This window comes from Eurosta solidaginis, chromosome 1 (assembly GCF_040869045.1).
Source record: "Eurosta solidaginis isolate ZX-2024a chromosome 1, ASM4086904v1, whole genome shotgun sequence".
NCBI classification, from domain to species: domain Eukaryota; kingdom Metazoa; phylum Arthropoda; class Insecta; order Diptera; family Tephritidae; genus Eurosta; species Eurosta solidaginis.
The window spans coordinates 274,086,177-274,108,254 of record NC_090319.1 but is presented as its reverse complement, the minus strand read 5'-3'; the positions used below and the strand labels follow the sequence as shown (position 1 = coordinate 274,108,254).

Here is a 22,078-nt window from a genome sequence, read left to right as displayed (position 1 = left end):
AGTGGGAGCCGGCCCCGGATGCTTGGTCATGATGTCCTTAAAGATCTTGAGAAGGCCGTTAAGGACATCCTTCCAGTTATCCGGGGTCATGTTCCCGTCCGGGTGACCGCGGTTCAAAACCGCCAGCGTAAAGTTGGCCTTAGCCGCCTCGCTGAAGGTTTTGGTCAGGGCAGGGGGAGTAGAGGCCGAAGGCCGGTGCCTTTTGGGATCGCTCGAGGCATTTCCCATAGACCTTTGCCTCTTAAGGGCCGGCATCTTCGGGTCAGAAGTTTGTTTGGTGGCAGAAGAGGAAGGGGTGGGGTTGTTGTTGCTGCTCTTCTTGGCAGCAATAATCTTCCTGGCCCAGGCCAGAGAACTTTTTTGCTCTGCCGTCAACTTGTCGCTGGCAGAGTTGCCAAGTTTCTCAACGATTTTGACGGCATTGCGAATGTTCCGCTGGTTGCGGACCGAAGTCGGGATTCGCTTATTTGCCTTGGAACCCTCAAGGGTTTCAGCCGGCTTGCGAGGTAACTTTGCAGCGGTGGAGGCAGTACTTTTGTCCGTGGAGGATTTAGTGCTGTTACCAGCCACCTGCTGACAAGAGGTGCCCGGTACGGGCGTGGGACGGGCCTCCTGTGCTTGCTCAGTCGGACGTTGCTTTCCCTCTTTGGGGCTAGCTTTGCCGGCTGCTGCGGAATTGGACTTGCCCTCAAGGGGTTTAGTTCTTCCGCTAGCTTGCACAGTTGGCCGAAGATTTTTTTGTTGCCGTGAAGGCCTGGTCGGCGCCGTCGGTGCGGTTCCCGACGAATTGTGGACTTTTTTAATGCCTAGTCCAAGGGCGGCATCTTTACCCGTGCAGGGATCCGAGGCCAGGTTTTTGTTATTCATTAATATATCTTGTTCTTTAGCTGCCTACTAAGGTGAGACCGTTCGGCGGCCTGAAGTTAAAGAGATAGAGAAAACAATGCGGTCGACTGCGGTAGAGCCCCATACCGCAGCAGGTCGCCGTTACTCCCGGAGGTGGACCGGTATCCGGGAGGCTCCGTAAGAATACAGTCGGATGCGCCTGACTGCAAACCATCCAATGGGCACGGAATCGCATAACACCCTGGATTAGGGGAGGACCACCTTTTCAACTGGGCGTGGTCCAGTTTCCACCTTGAGGCCACGTTTAAAAACCATTTCCATATGCCTAAGCTATTAAGGAGCTGGGGCACAAATGGAGATGATTCCTAAACTTAGCTAGCACTCCCCTGGAAGGGGAAACTGTTGTGCATATTACCAGCCGGCACCCTCTGGGAGGGTTCAGCCCAAGGATTTGCGCCAGCCAAACAGAGACAGTAACTAGTGTTTTTGCTTCGTAATTATTATGTAGATCTATGCTTTTCATTCTATATCGCATAAAGTTTCTACTATGACACAATTAATACCTTTTTCTTCTTCTTGTAGCGATAAAGACACTCACTGCCGGTTTTGAGGAGTGTCATCGTTGTTTATGGTCCTGTGCCGGATATTTCATTAAGGTAACATCCCGACCACCGAGAACGATTTGACATTACCAAGTTGAACCTCCTTCCGTGAGCAATTTCTATAATGTTGCCTACAGATTCCAACAAGGATGCCTTTAAGGAAGACTGGCTTTTAACAAAGATCGTCATGTGGGCAGGTTAAGCTAGACTATGCTGGATTACTCTGGCTCCTTCTTCTATTGCAAAGAGCTGCGTTTGTAAAACAGTGCAAGAGTCAGGAAGAGCAAAGATTTTCTGGACTGTGGATGTTTGGGTTCGCGCCCATCTCCAGCTCTCTTTTGAATTTGTTAAGCCTTCTTTGTAGACTACAATTGCATTACAACTCCATACGCCCTCCTGGCTTTACTCCCTGAAAGGAAGCTTTATATATGTATATACCCTTATTCTAAAATAAAACGATATGTTGTTTTTTATATATCAATTTTGAAAAATCTTATATATTTTTTATGTTCAGAGGAGGATTACGACGCATTTTGTTTGGCCTACATGTTCACATATCGAGACTTTGAAATGGGTACTTTGGGTTTGGCTTGGACTGGTGACCTGAAAAATGCCGGTGGGGTTTGTGAGAAAAATGGGGTAAGACTCTTCTTTTGAAAAATCGTTACTTTCAGTTTTGGACCTTTTCAATAAATGAAATTTTTACTTCTATTTCTTTTCAGCATTATCGGGGCTCGCTTAAGTCCTTAAATACTGGTATTGTGACACTACTCAATTATGGTAAACATGTTCCTCCAGCGGTGTCGCATGTTACATTAGCACATGAAATTGGGCATAATTTTGGTTCGCCGGTAAGTGAAAGAAGAAATATTATTTTTATGCTGACCGTCAAAATTTGAAGTTCAATAGGCTGAGTCCTTTCGAATGCTACATTTCATCGAATTCTATTCTAAATGTATTAAACAATAATAATTATTATTATTTTCACTTTATTTATCATAATTATTCCACATTTATACACACACACACACACTGCACGTTCCTGCATTGGCGGCACGGCATTCATTCATATTAACCCCGACCAGCACGATCCCGAACAATGTACGCCCGGCGGTGAGGATGGTAATTTCATTATGTTTGCGCGCGCTACATCGGGTGATAAAAAGAACAACAACAAATTTTCACCATGCTCATTGAAATCTATAGAACCAGTACTAAATGCAAAAGCACGTAGCGCCAAAGGTTGTTTTACCGAGCCGCAGGCAGCCATTTGCGGCAATGGTGTTGTCGAAACGGGTGAAGAGTGTGATTGTGGTTGGGAGGAAGATTGCAAGGATACATGCTGTTTCCCAATGTCACGTCATCCGCGCATAGACGAAAAACCATGCACATTAACACCACGTGCACTGTGCAGTCCATCACAAGGACCATGTTGTACGAGTGATTGTAAAGTGAAATTTGGTGATAAGTGTCGCGATGATAACGGTTGTCGGGATCCTAGCTACTGTGATGGTCGTATGCCACAATGTCCACCCTCTATTAACAAACCAAATAAGACAATTTGTAATAAGGAATTTGTTTGTTATATGGGCGATTGTACGGGTAGTATTTGTTTGGCCTATGGATTGGAATCATGTCAATGTATACCTGGACCTAATGATGATAAAATCAAATCGTGTGAATTGTGTTGTAAATTGCCTGGTGAGGGGAATGCTTGTCGCAGTTCGTTTGAATGGAATGAGCCGCCATTTGATGTGCCGGATATGTTTGCAAAACCGGGTACACCATGCAACGATTACAATGGGTGAGTAGTGTTGCTCGAAGGTTTTCAAATTCTAATACATTGTTCAAAATATTTTATCTTCTTTCTTGTTTTCAGTTATTGTGATGTATTCCAAAAATGTCGCGAAGTCGATCCATCTGGACCGTTGGCAACATTACGGAAATTACTGCTGTCTGAAGAGAGTATAGCCACATTCAAGAAATGGGTACAACATAACTGGTATACCGTTGTATTGGCCGCTTTGGGTGTTTTCATATTACTGGTATGTTGTTAATAGCTAATGTGCTTTAAGTATGTATTCTGAGAGTGGCAGAGGTAGTGATATATCACCGCTCCCCCACATTATTGCTATTGATGTAGCCTAAAGAAACTTGGCGAAAGTTTTGGAGTTGTTATTGTTGTTGTAGCATTAAGGACCCTCCCGAAGGCCTTGAAGAGTGTTGTCGACGTTGATGGTCCTTTGCTGGATGCAAATCCGGTACGTTGCGGTAACAAGCACCATTAAGGCACAAGCCCGACCATCTCGGAAACGATTTAATATGAGCACATGAAACCTTCAAAGCCATACCGCCCTCCCACCCCCTAGCTCCATGAGGAATTTGAGTTCGCCATAGCCTCGGCTGTTAAAGTAACAGTATTCGCCACGGGTAGGTGCGGTTGACAATTCGGTTGGTGAAACGATATTTTGCGCTGGCAACACTTTGAAAGGGTTGCGCTACACAACTCTTTGAATCAATTTGGTTTTTTAGTCGCCTTTTATGACAGGCATACCTGCCGCGGTTATATGCTAAGCCCCCTAATCCGCTGTGGGGTAAGGTTTTGGAGTGTGTTGCCGCTGTTGAAAGTTCTTTGCTGGATATTCATCTAGTACGCACCTTGAATAGCTAGTCTTACTATGTTGGGAACGATCTAATATGATGACGTCGAACCTTTCGAGTCATACACCCACATCCTTCCGCATGGAAGTAGGCTTTGCCTGAACCTCGCCGGCTAGATATTCATATTTGTAGCACAATTCTCATACAATCGGGTTGGAGAAGCCTAATAGCTACAAAGTTATGTATTTCGCTCAACAACCTCTTCAATCCCACTCTCACATCGTCGGTCAAGCGGTGTTCAGTGTGCTTTGATATTGGCAGGCTGAAGTATCATAAAATTCGCCACTGCCAATATGGCGTGGAATAGAGTCCTGAACGTTGTCAACCACAGATGAGATGGCTCTTGGAATTTTTGAGAGGCTTTGGGCTTTTCCAATTGACTCTCAAAGCTTTGCGTAATACTTACTAACTTACTTAATTGGCGCTTAACCGTCTAAACGGTTATGGCTGTCCAACAAGGCGCGCCTGTCGCTCCGCCAACCGGTGCCAATTGGTCACACCAAGGGAGTTTAAATCGTTTTCCACCTGGTCCTTCCAACGGAGTAGGGGACGCTCTCAACCTCTGCTTCCATAGGCGGGTCCCGATAGAAACACTTTCTTGGCCGGAGCATCATATTTCATTCGCATAACATGGCCTAGCCAGCGCAGCCGCTGCGTTTTAATTCGCTGGACATGTTGATATCTGCGTATAGCTCGTACAGCTCATCATTTGCGTAATAATCGAGAGGTTAAAACGGAAGGACTTAGATTCCTTTGGTGTTTCCAATTGCCATTAATTATAGCAAATGGTTTTGGGAAATGGTATCAATTTTGATGATCATTTACCGAATATTGATCCGGTACGTACCGGTAACAAGCAGCATTAAAGTACAAACTGGACCACCTCGGGAAGGATTTATTATTACCACATTTCGCCCCACTCCTAAATTCCATTAGGAGATTGGGCTCGTCAGAGCCTCACCTGCTAAAGAAACGGGATTCGCCCTTGGTATACGGGACCTTTATGCCGACTCCCAACGGCAACTCAAAGGCAGATGAATTTTCGCTAAGAAGCTTTACATTACAGAGATGCACCCGAATTGTGTGCCAAATGACGTTGCTTTGCTCGGCCAGTAACTTTGTAAATGTAAATGATTAATATATAAAATCTCGACGCAATTAGAAGGCCAATATTGATATTTTTAGTTTTCCTTCAATTTTGGATATGGTATTTAAAACCTTATTTATACAAAATATTTTAAATTCTATGTTTCTGTTCAGTTAAGACTTTATAATTTTATTTTTAAAGATCATGAAAGTCGCAACAAAAATGTTAAAAGATGAATATGAAGAGAAGATGGCTATGCAAACTCGCGTAACCAGTAAGTGACTGCGTTTTTTTAAGTGTACGCATAATGGCTCAAATTTAGTATGCTAGTATGTATATAGTATTAGTGTTTCTATTATACAAATCCATTGCTGCCGAGTCCATAGTAATGAAGTAGCCAATGCTTAAGTACGGTCATCATGTTGTTGTACGTGCATCATCAAAATTTGCTTTCGTGTCGTTGTGGTTTTTAGTTGCCCATTCACATACAAAATTTGTTATGTTATAACATTCTCCCTATACCAGTGTCGCCCAATCTACCGTTCTCCATAAAAATAAATGCAATCTACTCATTATGCATAAGATTGAGTAAAACGCATCCATTGCTTATGTGACGCGGCTTTAACACACTGTTAAAGAGTATGATCAGCTGGGTGACCAACTGTGAAGCGAGCGTGGCCGTTGTTGATGTGTGGGTGTTGATTTAAGTAGGGATTTGAAATTATACTTCTTTAGGCGCGTTATGAAAAATTGATTAGAGTGAAATTTAAAAAAAATGTGACACTAAAGCAGGGCCCTTCAAAATTGAAAGTGCGCCTGTATTAGTGAGAGCGGAATCGTCGCGATGGTCGTGCGTAATTAATAATTATTCATACATATTTTGATACCGATCAGCCGGTACTTATCACCAATGTTGCTACGCCAAGTGCCAAGCGGTGACTAAAGCCGGAGTCATTGGTGCCGTATGTCGTATCGCTGTATCCGTATCCCTAACGTAATCAGCTGTTTATCGTTACGACGGTAAACCAAAACCCAATTGGTTGGCTACGATACGGTTACGACCTTAGCGGCACCAATAATCGATTGCATTGATTCTCATAAGGTTGGTCGAATCAGCTGTTAAAAGGTTACCGATACGGTTACCGATAAAGCACCAATGTCTCCAGCTTAAAGCGGGAGTCATTGATGCCGTATCGCTGTAGTCGTAACCCTAACGTAATCAGCTGTTCATCGTTACGACGGTAAACCAAGAACCAATTGGTTGGCTAAGATACGGTTACGACCTTAGCGGCACCAATAATCGATTGCATTGATTCCCATAAGGTTGGTCGAATCAGCTGTTATAAGGTTACCGATACGGTTACCGATAAAGCACCAATGTCTGCAGCTTAACTCAATTAACAACGGCGAATCATATGCGTGTGAATTGAGGGGGCACAATTGTGCTATGAAATGAAGAGCCCTGCACTAAAGTCACATGTTAGAAATGCAGTTCGTGTGTATGTTCGCTGTGAATTGTACGAGCAAACTTGCTTTGAGTGGGACGTACATACATACATATGTATATGGATTGAAAAATGTATGTATTCGAAAAAAACCTAAAAAACAAAATAGAAATAGGGCCTCTATTTTTGGCTTGTTTGAATGTATGTATGTGCAAATGTATATACTAATGTTTGTGTACTAAGGAGATTTAATCTATCTACATATATATGTACGTGTGTTTATCACTGAACTCCTCCTTAACAACTGGACCGATTTTGATGAAATTTTGTCTCCGCGTTGTGGATCAAGGCTGACCTGTTCCAAAAATTTTATTTATTGCTCGATTCGCTTGAAATTCGGTACAGGGGTACCTTTTTCCCAAAAATAATATTTAAGAAACTTTTCATTCCGGTAGGCGGGCCAGTGGCAGACGTATTCTTTATAAACAGTTATAGTGCGATTTGTTTCAAAGTTAATATAGGGATACTTCCTTTCTTTTCGGAAAGTGGACTAGTGCCGAGCTATGGTAATAAATTGTATTTATTGTGCGAACCCGATAAATGTCCGGCGACCTGGTTTCTCAGTGTCCAATACCCGAAACTGGCAGTTGAGAAAAGCAGATTCCCTTTGATCTGGATACTGAAATAGGTTGAACTCTTACTTATCTAGAGGAGCCCTCCATCGGCCCTGACTGAGTTTCCAGTGATCCATTTATGGTCGACAGTTATCGTAAAGTAGCATTTGACCAAAACTAACAGACAGATTAGACAGTTTCCACTAAAACAGGGCCCTAATTATCGTATTAACATTTACATGTGTAAAACGTTTAACTAAAATACATTCACCAAAACACTTCAGCTTGCTGACATAACATATTATATTTCTTTGTATCTTTTAAGCCAACGTTCTTTGACCATTAAAAGCAGTGCTATTCCATTGTGTGTTTACATTGTACGATACATTCTTGTATACCTCAATAGAAAAACAATTCCTATCTATCTTAAATCTATTACAACTTGTTTGAAGCTATTCACTGCCTTTTCGTTTATGTCATTGTCCTTTTGTTTCATGTTACACTTGAAGCATAAATTGCTTATGTTCATGTTTAAAAGAAAACAAGTGAAGTTCAAGTGTACCATTGGATAAGGTCAGGTAAGCAGATATGAGTGTTGCGCACTTTTATGTATTTTCAGAGAATTTCTTTACAATATTTGAAAGAGAGGTGAGTTAGTGTGGGCGAAAGAATATAAGCACAAGTTATATATTTAAAACCATTTTAAAAACCATGCTAAAGTTCCAATACATACGTATGTATGTATGTATTATCTTACCTGTAGTCAGGATTATATAACTTTTATCATATTATCAAAAATTAGTTACGCGTGAACTAAATGCTGAAATGTTGAATACGTATATGATTACAATTTTGCTATCGCATTTTGATTACTTATGGCGTTTTCCTTTCTGGAAATAATGTCACCCTATATATTCTTGTCAGTTCCCTCGTAGATTTGTGTATTTATTACAACATATTTATCCCACTATTATCTACAAACTTCGCCATTTTTAAGAGCTCTAAGTAATGAAGTTCAAAAGTTGCGATTTAAGAGTGTAACATGAAGGCACATTTTTTTTTTTTTTTTTTGAGAAAAGAAAACGCCATTAGTTATCGGCATTTTTATTTTATCTAACCTAAAATCTAACCATCTGAAAGCATCTTATGAGCCCTACAAGATTATTTCAATGAAATGTATGAAGGTTGCATCCATCCGACAAAAAAATTGTTAACACAACAGACAATGTTTAAGGCGAAAATTTATAATGGCTAGTATTCGAAAGCCACCGTTATATATTAAAGGCAAAGTTCGTCCCATAACGATAAAATATCAGCCAACTATAAAAAAAGCTCACAATAGGATCAACTCATTCCGAAAACGCACAAAAAGATATGCACGGATTTAAGCTGGCAGCAGAAAATACAGAGCTGATACTCATGAAAAAAGAACGAGATACCACTTTATACCTGCTCTACTAGATCTATGTAGACGATTTAGAATAATTGAAAACTGTGGAGCTCTAAATGACGTACAATTAAACTTATCTTGACGACTCGGCCTGATTAGCTCGTTGATAGCGTAATGACTGACTACCTACATTCGACGAAGTTTTTCCATTTTGAAAAGGATTGATAGGTGTAAGGTATTGAACGAGTAATCATCTAGCAGCCTCAGTTCTGGCTGTCAGTTCAACCCGAAAACGCTTCAATGCCTTGATGCAGATGTAGAGTAGTCGACCTTCTTCTAATCCTAGTATTTAAAGCCGTCGATGGGATTTTAATATGTCCACGACCAGGATCATGCCCGGAATGCACTGTTCTAATATTGAATTGAAACTTCGATTCTTCATTATTGTGGCAAGCGCCGAACACGTGGTTCCATTCCGCGCACCAGCTAATGTACACTCATTGATCTCATATATGAACATTAACTTGCAGTCATCCTGAAAAATAAGGCCTACTTAGAATTTTACGCAAAGAAAAATAGAACTCAAGGATCCTAAACCTGACCTGTAGAAACAAAATATAGAGCGAAGGCGGCAAAGAACGCCTCTAAACCTATTTGGTTAAAATTCTCTATGAGTGGGGTTGCGAGTGTGAGTGGAGCTGGCAGTGACAGTGAGAGTGAGAAAGAGTGATCTTGTGAAGCTTCTTTCCGGGAATTGGACCAGGAAGCGATATAATCGATCAAGTTTCATTTTCACCCTTTTATATGCCTGACATTTGGTATATAAGTAGTCGGGAAGTGGACCAGGGACCGATCTACTTTTAATGATGCCAAAGAAGTATAACTTCTTACGCGCGTACATAAGTATGTGAGCACACTATAGATGCCACGAATAGTGAATTAGCCGAATACCGAATATTCGGCAACGCTGTCGGCCGAAGCGCCGAATATTCGGCACGAAATACATGCTTGGCGGGGCGCGTTACCTGGATTACGACAAGTCGAAACCTGTTTTCCTCGTTGCGTTGGCGTGGCAGGCGTCGACGGCGCGCGCGCGTGGCGGTGTGCAAGCAATTGCAATTGCGAGTAAATCACGTCACGGAACGATTTATCAGTACATAAATAATACATAAAATAAAAGTTAATTACCATTTTGCTAAGAAGTTTGTTCCTTAGTTCATTTTCAATTGTTTGTTCGTTAAAAGGCTTATAAAATGACACCAGTTAATAAAAATCGAACATATGGGAATATGATAAGAAAATAATAAACTGGCCCAGTGTTTGCTATGTAGCATCAAGCTCTCAAGAGGCGGAGAAGGAAAGAAAGCAAGTAAGTAAAACCTTAAGTTAATTTAATAGTTTTATTCACTTAATACGTTTACGTAGGTAGGTGGTTAACTGGTTATATCTTAAACTACTTACTTACTTTTGGTTGCACTGTACCTTCTTTTAGATACTTACAAAATCGATTTTTTATTACCCAAGTTGTTTCGGAATAAAGTTTTATGAGAAATTATTTATTTATATTTATTCGATATCCCACAAGATAGACAAGGGAAATAAAATAACTTATTTAATTATAGTTAATATTAGTTTTTTTTATTTACAGCTACAACCTCCTTCAAAAGCTATCTTAAAACCAAAAATGCCGCCCAATACGCTGCTTTAATTAATGTTCCATCGACAAGTAGTAGCAACACTTTCGGTACTTTTACTTCTACTGAATCCAAGATACCAGCAGTGCCTGGAACGTGCAGATCAAAGGAACGGCAGCTAACCTTGAAGGAAACATCAGAAAGGAAATTTCTCTGGGATATTAATGATTCGAAATCAATAAAATATCATTACTTGATTGGCGAAATGATTCCTTTAGACAACAAGCCAATGTCACTTGTTGAACGAGTTGGATTCCAGAGGCTTATGGCAAACGCTTTGCTCCATTATAAAGTACCTGGTCGCACTTACATGACCGAGAAAACTGTGCCTGATATATACAACAGAATTTGTGCTAAAATAGGAGCCAGTATTTCGCAGGCAGCAGCATTATCAATGACATCTGATATATGCCAGCGCAATAACGAGAGCTTTCTGAGCTTTACTGCGCACTGGATATCTCCAGAGTTCATTCTGGAACATGGAGTTTTAGCTATGAAATCATTTCCCGGCTCACATTCTGGTATCAATATTGCAAAAGAACTTAATGTCATTACCAAAAGATGGAATTTTCCTCAATCCAAGATCCATTTACTTGTCCATGATATTGGCTATAATATCATAAAAGGTGTGCGAGATGCGGGATTTGATTCAGGCAGGTGCGTTATTCATTAACTGCAACGAGCTATAGAGGAGTCACTAAAATCTCAATCAGAAGTACTACAGATGATAGCTGCTGCGAGACGAATTGTTACCCATTTTAATCATTCTGGCTTAGCAGAGCAGAAACTTAAATCCATTTAACAAGAACTTAACTTGCCAAACCACCAACTAGTAAAAGATGTGAGCGCACGCTGGAATTCTACGTATTTATCTAATAGAGCGATTATTAGAACAAAAGCAGCTGTCTCCTTGTACATAACAGATCATGAAACTTGATTAAATCTGACAATTGGAACAATGTATCAAACTCCTCAAACCATTCGAAGAGATTACAAAAATATCCAGCTCAGGTAACTTTTGCATCTCGGAAGTGATTCCACATGCAGTAAATTTATTAAAATATCTGGGGAAAGCAGAGACAGCTGAGATACTACCAAATTTAGTAAAAATGAGATCTTCACTGCAAGGCGAGCTTGAAAGGCGGTTTAGCTTCGATGAAAAAAACAAATATCTGGTTGCTACTTTTCTGGATCCTCTCTTCAAAACGTGTTTCCTAGGATTGGTTCAAGCAGAAAGAGCAAGACAAAAAATTCTTCTAGAAGCTCTGAAAATAACTTGTGATGAATCTAGTAGTACCGATGGCAATTCTTCTCCAATTCGTAAGAAAAGAAACCTGAATGAAAATGATAGGACTACTGAAATACACGACAGTTTCTGGAACTGCTTTGAGGAAGTCGCTACAGATAATATGCGAAATGCTAATGATGAGGAGGACGTGGAGAAGAATGCTGTGGCAAACGAGTTGGATTTTTATTTAAAAACAGTTTGCCTTTCGGAAGGCCGATCCTTACAAGTGGTGTTTACTAAACGAAAAACAATACCCAAACCTTTCAAAATTTGCTAAAGTTTATCTTTCTTCTCCTGGAAGCAGCGTGTGTTGTAGTGAGAGCTTATTTTCTGAGGCTGGTAACATTTACGATGAAAAGCGTAATCGTTTGCTACCCAAAAATGCTGAAAAGCTTGTTTTTATCTATCATAACTTACCACTGATTAATTTTAAATACTAGTGTTGTAATTTGGAAATAAATATATAATTTTGAGTAATATAGCGTGTATTTTTTATATGATTTGGTATTCGGTATTCGGCCGGTATTCACCGAATAGCAAAAAAGCCGAATATGCCGAATACCGAATAGTTGCCGAATATTCGTGACAACTCTAGAGCACACGCTTGGTGGTTTGATTGCTACTAAGCTTCTTTTTTTTTTGTAATTTGAATGCCCCGCCGATACCTTGACCCATATGACGTGTTACGATCCGTGATCGAAAATCATTTTTTAAATCACAATAGCTCTGAAACGGTGTATTGGATTAATGGTATATGCAAACTAGCGGCAAAAAGTACTCGTTAGATCTATAACTTATTTTAATTTTTAGAATTCGTTAGACAGTTGCATAGTTATCGCCATACATGTTAAATTCCAATTAGAATTAGCAATTGATGCAATTACTTTATATTCTCTAATTCATTAAACAATTAGAAATAGTTCAACTAATTCCCATTAGATAATTTAAATTTTTATTCTAATGGTAAATCTAATTGCAATTTGTTACCATTAGCAAAAAAAATTGGGTTAATTGTAAAGGTAAACCAATTTTTTTTGCTAATGGCAACTAATTGCAATTAGATTTTCCATTTGAATAAAAATGTCAATTAGCTAATGGAAATTAGTTGAACTAATTCTAATTATTTAATGAATTAGAGAATTTCGCAAATGAAGGTTAATTAGCAATCATTAACATTATCTAATCATTACTTAACATCTATGATTATCGCTCAAGTGAAAATGGTTTTCAGTCACTGATCGTAACACATAATACGGGCCCTGTTCTAGATGATAGAGATTTTCGAAACATGTTGAAATTATTCTTTGTATTACAATGATTTAAAGCAGGGACTAATACTAATTATTTTTAAAATCATTCGCATATCGGAGAAAAGTCTCCATATAGACCGTCCAAGTTTCGTCACACTCTAACTGAATATAAGTACATTAGAGCGTATGACAAAAAAATAAAAATAGGGGAAATGTGTCGCGCTGGAGATGTCAAAAATTATAAAAAATGTATTTCAGTACCCTGCAAAAAGAGCGAAACTATTTTTTTTACCACTTGTCTATTTGGTGATTGATTTCTATCAGTCATACATTGCTGTGAAGCTCTTCACTCAGTGCTTATCTTCGCCGAAGGAGTTTTTAGCCTGTCTGTACACGTTAAGCTGTTACCGACGTTTTCCCAAAATTGACACCCTTTATTCGAGCCATATATCAAGAGAAATTAAGGATGAAGACAGAATAGACTCAAGTATTGGCAGAATGCAAAAATGAAAATTATATATAGAAAACATAGAGATCAATTATGCTGCTACAGTGTGCCTGAAATTTATTTTTTGTGTTTCTCAACTTTCACAAGAGTTCCCTCCTTTGTACGTGGGATCTTCTTCCCGGGGTGTTACAGACCTAATTGTTTGACCTTATTTTATTGATGTCTATAAAGGAGCAGTTTCATCTGTTTTCATTCAAATTCGCATTTAAACTCGGTATTTAGTTAAACTATTAAAGTACTTTAATAAAATATCATATCTATCGCTAAATACATAAAATAAAGCAAATAACATCGCGTATGCTAATTGAAAAATAACTCAACCAATTTAAATCATGATTAAAATTTTCTATACTAATGACATCTCTCTTCCACAGATACTCAGCACGAAACTACTGACGAAGCGCTCGAATCTGAAACTAAAATCGGTGACGATCATACACAGCGCCGCAACTGAAACAGTACGTCTACCCGACGAAAACAACGGTGTGATCGTCCACACGGCCGTCCGTACAAAAGTTCCATTTAAGAAAAAAGTGCGCGGCGAACGAAGCAACAAAAACAAGAATGCTCACAGGAGCGGCAGTAGTGGCAAGATAGGAGTTGGAAAAGTGATAAGTAGCGTAGCAAAGGCAAACGCAAGCGAAAGAGCAGCGGCAAAGACAGCGCATGCACAAAATCGTAAACTTGGTGCCGCTGCAACAACGGCAGCTACTGCAACAGCACTCGTACCAGGAGTAGGTGGTGGGGTCAACAACGCAAAAGCTGAAATCGCTAAACCAGTGCGTACCAAGAATAACCGAGTTGGCAGTGGAAGTGGTGCAGCAGCGCTGAAAGCCAACACATCACTTGCAGCGGCATTGAATACAACCGGTGCAGCGGTGAAAGTAGATAACGAGGCAAAGCTTAAAAGCAAGCGCTTCAAAAAGCACAACAAAGAAATCATTGATTATTCGTCACGTAGTGGGCAGGATGCGGCTAGTGTAAGCGGTAATGGACATACAAACACATTCGGCAAAGTGCAAAAATGGCTGCTAGAGTCACCGATTGTTGTGCAACCGCTGTCGCATATCGAGCATTCTTCAAAAATACGCAAAGTTATAAGTAAATCGCAATCAACACCCGAGCGCCTAGTACAGAAATCGCCCCAAAAGTCCAAATCAGTGACGAATTTGGTCAATGACAAGGTGAAACTACAAGTCGTCTATAAGCCACCATTCAAATTCGCATTACGGCTGTCGAAGAATCCCAAGGTTAAAACACACGTAATTGGTGATGCTGCAAATAAACAGAAACGTGCGACGACGCGCATTGGCGGGAATGGTGGTGAAGGTAAACGAAAAGGCTGTAATCAAAATAGTGAAGGCAGTAAGAATTCTGGAAGCGGCGGTGGTGGCGATGAAGTCAAATGCAAGCGCATAGCGCTTCTCATGCGCACGAACAATAACGAAGACAATCAAATATTAACCTTAAACGAACCAACCTATGAAACACTAAATCCAAAAACAATGCTTTCAAAAATGGAGAACCCTTTCTATGAAAATATGCAATGTAACAATGGAACACAGACCGTAAGCGCCACGAACAAAAACGAAGTATTAACGAACACTTCAGCTGCGCCAACAACGACGAGCCAAAATGCGGCGAGTAAACCAAATGCAATGAGTACAAAAAAAATGGTGCCAAACGTGCATGCAACGGCAGTCATTAGCAGCGCACTGCAAAAACAACGCGTGCAAAATTACAGTCGTTCCAATTCATTCTCCGCAAATAACCCTTTTGCGTCCACGCATGCAGCGGCGCGCAAATTAAGTGGAAGTTGTACAGCGCAACAGCAGCAGGAGCACACAGCATCTGCAACCAATTTAGGACGAATTTTTGGCAGCACACAAAATCTCAGAGCGGCAGCACAAAATCAAAATCAACAAAATATCTTAGCCAAATCAAAGAAACGCAGCAGTTTAAATTTGAAATTAAATAGCGCTTCAAAGAATAGTAAAGATCCGCCTATAGCGGCAGCAAGACGTAGCAATTCAAATATGAATTTACACAATGCATCCACCTCCACATATCAGCCGCAAAGTACCTTCCCGAATGATGAACTCAATTTTAGTGCAACCACTTCCACAAAAGCCAGCAGCATTGACCCTAGCACAACTGTGTCTATTGCAACGCCAGTCGCTATCGAGCAACAGCTGAGACGCAGCTCGAGCAGTAATACCCAGTACAATCAGCAGCTGAAGCCAAACAACGGACCAGCATCGGCAGTTGTACCAGCTGCGCGCACTAGCTTCAGCAATATACCTCGTGCCAGTTTAAGTATTGCTGCCAATGTTGGCAACACCACCAGTGCTGTGAACGGCAGCATAACTGGTGCGCCAGGCCTTTTAAGTTATAGTGGTGTTACCGATGTAGAAAAACTAGTCGCTAATGGCAGTCAATCCAGTCACAGTAGTCATGGCAGCCATACACGCTACCCAAGCCACCATAGCAATAACAGTAGTAGCCACACCAGTCACAGTAGCAACCATCGCCTTCGTGCACCACAACAAACACGCCATGAACACCGACGTAGTCGTAGCAGCGCACATTCCACAACAATTGCACCGCCTTCCTTATCCGCCACTGCCACGAATGTCACCGCCCCTGCATTAGATCAACAAAAACGTTCCAATTCTATAAGACAGTTGCAACATAATTATCATCCTCCGCCGTTGCCGACCGTTGAAACGTCTAGCAACGGCGGTCACCAAAGTCGTATTGAAGGAGGTCATGAGCTTCCATCTGATTTGGAGGTTTTATTGTCCGATGTGGAAAATGTAGTTAGTTAAGGGTTAATAGTTGTAAGCAGAAATAAGTGTGTGCTTGAGTTTTGTGGGAAGGAAATTAGACTAGGACTGTTATGAAAAATGGGATATGCCATAAAAGAATTGAGTTTTAATTGGTTTACTGATTACATTATTAAGACGTTTTAAAGAAGTTTATTACTATTGAGTTATACATACTCAGTACTTAAAGTAAATATTTAAAAACTAACAAGATTCAAGTATATAACTTACATCTTAGCTTCTTTTATACTTAAATTGTGAAATCAGCACCAAACGGTATGTAAGTACCGAACGTATAAACATTTGTTCTAGGGAGGATTTCCATAATAAAAATTCATCGTCTTTGCCGTTCTGAGCATTTTCCTACTGAAACTCAGACATAAGGCAATTGAAAGCTTGCCGTCATTCTAAGTGGACTATAATTTATTGCTTATCTTACAAGTACTTCCCTTTTGTAGCAACTTTGCCTTTTGGGTCCTGCTCGGGCGTCAGCTAACGAGCTCAAATATACCGGCTCGGAAAACTTATGCAAGCTTTATATATTTACCATTGCGCCCCAAGAACGGAATGAATGAAAATATACATCGTGTGTTAAAATGGCTCTACCGCTAGCGGTATCTATTTTATGGTTAACTGGGCATTCAGAAAACTACCTTAAGCCCTTAACATAAACCTATGCATTTTACAACAACTCATAACAATATATAAACAATCCAAAGTAACTTTAGTATATTCTATTCTTTTTCAAACGTGCCAAATTTCTGTTTTGTAGTTCCTCTTCATTTTTGACAGTTCGATAATGAAATGCATATATCCGTTCCTGTTGTACTTTAAAAAATCATCCACGCAGAAACTTGGAATACGCTCTATGATCGACAAACGAAAAATGGCCTGAAGACGACACAACACTGAAACCAGTTTGCCTCCAAACCAAGTGTGACCACTGTCAACGGGAAAATCGTTTCATTATATAGCGCTGTGATTCTTTCTTTGTGCTTCAAAACGCCTCAAATTAAAGTCAACAGATTTTAAGCTTATAGAAAGCGTTTTCATCATAAATTCTGAGATATTTAGAACATTTCAGAAATGCTATATGATAATTTTTAAAGAGTCCCAAATTTATTCGAGATAAAGTTAGTCCATTACGGGATAATTTCTTTGTTGTTTGCATAAATTTCGAATATTGTGCCGGGTATATTGATGGCTCATTAGGGGATGACAATTTCGATATAAGATTGGACAATTTTCTTGAACTCGTCCATATTACTTCGGTACAATTTCGGAATCGTATCGGAGTTATTTTGGTCTGCTTTCTAGATCATGTCGTTTTCATTTTTTGCGAGATTATTTCGAAAACTAAAGCACTTGAATTGACCCAAAACTAGAAGCAAACTTTTGACGTCCTTCTTATACAAAATTTGCTTTATTTATTATATTTTTTTTTAACCCAATTCAAAAAAAGAAATTACACAGCAAATGTTAGGTTTCGTTTGCGTTAATACTCTGCATACTCAAAATATCATCGGCTGAGTAGAAGATCGCCCAAATCTCCAAGAACTTTATATTGCTTTGAATATATTCAGACAAAAGCGGTTCTTCAACCAAATTCTGAAAGAGGAAGTTTTAAAAAAAATAATAACATAGAGCTAGTAAGCTTGCACTCAGCCGAGAGCAAGTAAAGTAAATAGGGAAGTTCGCTTTGTCTTGCGAGGTGAACGGATTGCATGGATTGTTTATGTCCTACGAAAAAATGTTCTACAATTCATAGCATAAGAATAAACATAGGTTTGAGCATAACATAAAATGATCGGATTGCATTTTTACGTGTTTTGTTGCAATACGTGCACCGTTTACAAGAAAAATTGAGTCTCCCTAATATGTTATATAATCTTAGCTTTCAATGATTTGCTTTCATTCAATTCCAAGCCACTCAAACTCAAGCAGACTGATCGACACAGCCACGATGCACTTTCTTGCTTTTAGCGAAACTCGCAATGCACTTGTCCGTCGAAAATGTCTTCATTACTACTATGAACAAAATATTGTATTTAAGTAGCTATAAAAATAATTAAAAAAAAAATATTTTTGTGATTGTAATTTATATTTGCACTCCAGTGAAAATTGTTAATAATTAAGGACAAAGAAGATAAACCTACTTGTAATAATTAGTTTTAGATATTTTTTATATAAGTAAAAATATGTATAAATATAGAAATAAAAAAACCACAACAAGTACATACATCAGCAGCAACATCAAACTATAAAATCAGTTATTTTAGTTTGTTTGTAATTTTAATTGTGCAAGGTGTCAAGATGATGTTACGGAGCTTTCATTCAGGGTCCGATAGGAACTTCCTGTTAGTTTGGAATTTTGATTTCTAATTTGCTTGCGAATGTTTGAACTGAAATCGATCGACAGAAAGGGCCAATGTCAAACGACAGCAAAGTGAATTTTGAAAATAGTTAACAGTTTTGAAGCGAACATTAAGATACATATACAAGATGGTTATAAATTAATTTGAAATGGATGTGTTCGTCTTTTTAAGTTTTAAAAACCTCATTTCATTATACATATATTATTTACCATCTTTTGCCATAAGTTATTTTTCTGTCGATTTGTGTCGAATAGAAAAAAATTGAAATGTCGGAAATGTCGTCAAGAAAAAGCATTCGCTTCAACAAATCGTTTACTTTGCAAATTATAATATCACCCTCAATAATAATGTATTTCAATTTTTTTTCAATTTTTTTATACCAACCAATAGCAAAGTACCTTAGAATGAAATTTTTTGACAGATATGCACAAAAAAAATTTATCATAATAGTACATAGTAATGAGTAATTTAACAACATATATATTAGACTGGGTCGATTTATTAACCGATATCGCGCCATCGATTTTCAGGAAAAAAAGTTCCACTACGCATACCCGAAAAAATAATTTCCGAGCCTTGATTTTTAAAGTTTTTTCATGACCTACTAAAAAAATTTTCATTTGATTGTAAAATTTTCATTACCCCGTCCGACCCAAAATTATCCGCTAAAAACGTTGTCGATAACAGTTTTAGTAGGTCATGAAAAAACCCATAATATCAAAGTCGAAAAAAAGTAAAAAAAAAAATGAAATTTCGCAGGCTAGAAAATTATTTTTTTTTGGGTATACGTAGTGGAACTTTTTTTCCTGAACCCAAATCCTATCGAAAAATCGATGGCGCGATATCGGTTAACTTTCGTCCATACAAATCGACCCACCCTAATATACATTTTATTCTTTTCGGTGAAGAATTAATTTTTTTTCTGCAAAAAGTTTTTGAACAAATTTTTGTAAAAACTATTTTGTATAAGCCTTTCTTCCTCATAAACTTTAACTTAACAGAGTGAAAAACAATTACGGACGTGAAACACTACTTCCTAGTCTTCCTTATTTCATAATCTACAATCGCCTTTTGCTAGAAATTCGGAAAATATATACAAATCACTAAAGTTGTTTTTTTTTTATTAAAAAAATTGTTACTCATCTTAAAATTTTCGATTATTATTTGATTTCTTTCGAATCACTGAAATGTCGAATAAATAAACTCAAATTTTCAATACATCAAAATGTTTATTTACAGCACTACTATCGTAGTAGAACTTCACAATTCATTTTGATCGTGTACTTCATTTACAATGTTTGAAAATCCAACAGATTGATTATTACTTAGATTGTGCTGCTTTTATACTCTCAGTTGACCAATGGTTGGCAAAAAGTGATACAATTGTACGCGGTAAATTCACACGCTGTAGTTATTGAACACACTTTTTATATAGATATAAAATAATAAAATTTTTTTTTCAATTACAATTAAAATGAAAATTTTTGAAATATATGAAATCAAAAAATGAAAATGAAATTGTTGAATAAATTAATGAAATTACAAAGTATATAAAGTTAAAGTAAAATTTATAATGTATTAAAAGAAACCCTACACACGTATTTCTATTCTCTTTCCTGTAGTACTCGCTGAGAATTTGGAGCAGCAACATGGATTATGTGCGTCGTTTGCGATGTTGACGAATGTTGCCCATGTTTCACTATTTGCCGACCATTGATCACAAGCGGCGATCTTCGCTTGTTGCTTAAGTAAAATTGAGAAAAGATATAGTTTCTCTTTAAACATTTTTTGATATCTTCTAATAATATAATAATAGTACACTGAATTCGGAGTAGAGCGTAGTGGCGTAATAAATGTTTAAACTGTCCCAAAAACTTAGTAAATCGACTTCGGTCGTAGTGAAGTTCGAGACCTGATAATAACCACCCAGTAGCTAAAAGGATCGTAGGAGAAATTGGTTTCGCTAACTTTGTGTTTTGGTACGAATTTTTTACAGAGATTTATTCTCCTATTTTAAGACAAATCATGACTTATTAGTATTTATGTCAATTAAAAACATCTGTGTGAAATGAATAAGAATAAACAACTTAAATGCTCCAACTTTAAATGAAACAAACGAAATTGTGTGTACTTGTTAGTTTCTGTTAAAACAAAAAACAAAGGAGATAATGTTTTTCAATGTGTTGTGTACATTCTATATGTTACTTAAAAAAATAAGTACAATACAATAGCAATATTTTATCAAAAAAACTTTGTTTAAAAGCCCTGCAGCCAATTTAGAAGAAAAAGAACAGCAACAACAATATACTTAATGCTTTCAATGTTATTATCATTGTATGTAAATTATTGCAAATAATTTGTAAATATTTAGGTATGAGTGAAATAGATTTTTAAAATATATCAACAACAACAAATATATCCTAATCATTTCGTGTCTGTGAAACTTTTAAAATATTTATAATGAAGTATAATTATTATAAATAAAAACTGAACATGCCTACTTAATATGTGGTTAAATTAACACACAAAAAATTTGTTTAATATGAAGAAGTTAACAAAGGCGTATGTGTAAAAATAATAACTAATGAATTGTAAGTTAGACTTAAGCTAAATTCTTAACAAAACAAAAAATACGATAAAATAAAGATAATTAATAAATAAATGAAAAAATTTAACTTCAGAACTATTGTTATTCACTTTTTACTCATTTCTGAGCTGCTGGCCAGGGATAAGGATGGAAAGCGAAACAGTACAAAGTGGTTAGTTTACTAGTTAGTCCCGATACTCAATTTTTAAATGCATGGCTTCTTTTACAACCTTTTTTCGGAAGTGTTACGTTATATGGTTAGGTCAAGAGTTGCTATGGTCAACTCATTCCACTTTTCGTTGCTTTATACATATCTGTGGCAATTTGAAAAAACAACCTAATTCGAAATAGGATAATGTCGATACATAGACCTTTATCTGGAAAGCTATCCACAATTCACCATTGTAACTTCCTTTATTTTGTAGCAGCCATTTGGCACGAGTAAATAACACAGGGATATATGTAACGGATTTCTGTTTTGAAGCCAGAATATCACATTTATCCCAACTCCAATTAGGTTGTTTTTTAAAATTGCCACAGATATACATATATGCTAATGTGACCATGAACCCAATATAGGTGTTTGACAGATAACTTCAATGTACAGTCGCACCCATGATGCAATAAAACCAGACAGGTGAAGTCAATTTTACAAAACGGAGTCCAATTTCACAATACTCGCCCCCATAACTTAGTGTTGCTTCTTGAATTTGCCTCGATGCAACATAGCGATAGGGGTGAGTCACTCTTTGATATTGTTATTTATCATAACTTTAAGATTTGCAATAGGAGTTCGGTACCCACGTTTGTTACTAGGAGCAGGCAGGAGATTCTGAACGTCGCTCAGATCTCGGGCAGCGGGGAATCCATGATAAAATATTGGATGGTGCTTGAAGACCACTCTTC

At 38.1% G+C, this 22,078-nt stretch overlaps 1 protein-coding gene across 1 annotated transcript in view; it reads left to right on the top strand.

Moving 5' to 3' along the window:
- The window catches only part of Kul (Kuzbanian-like), a 454,968-nt gene extending 433,700 nt beyond the window's left edge, over positions 1–21,268 (top strand). Inside the window, exons 8-12 of the mRNA XM_067760833.1 lie at positions 1,963–2,087; positions 2,171–2,299; positions 2,534–3,252; positions 3,328–3,493; positions 13,760–21,268. Of these exons, the coding sequence (XP_067616934.1) occupies positions 1,963–2,087; positions 2,171–2,299; positions 2,534–3,252; positions 3,328–3,493; positions 13,760–16,213 (3,593 nt within the window). The 3' untranslated portion in view covers positions 16,214–21,268. The remainder of the gene's footprint in view (positions 1–1,962; positions 2,088–2,170; positions 2,300–2,533; positions 3,253–3,327; positions 3,494–13,759) is intronic.
- The last annotated feature ends 810 nt before the right edge of the window (positions 21,269–22,078 follow it).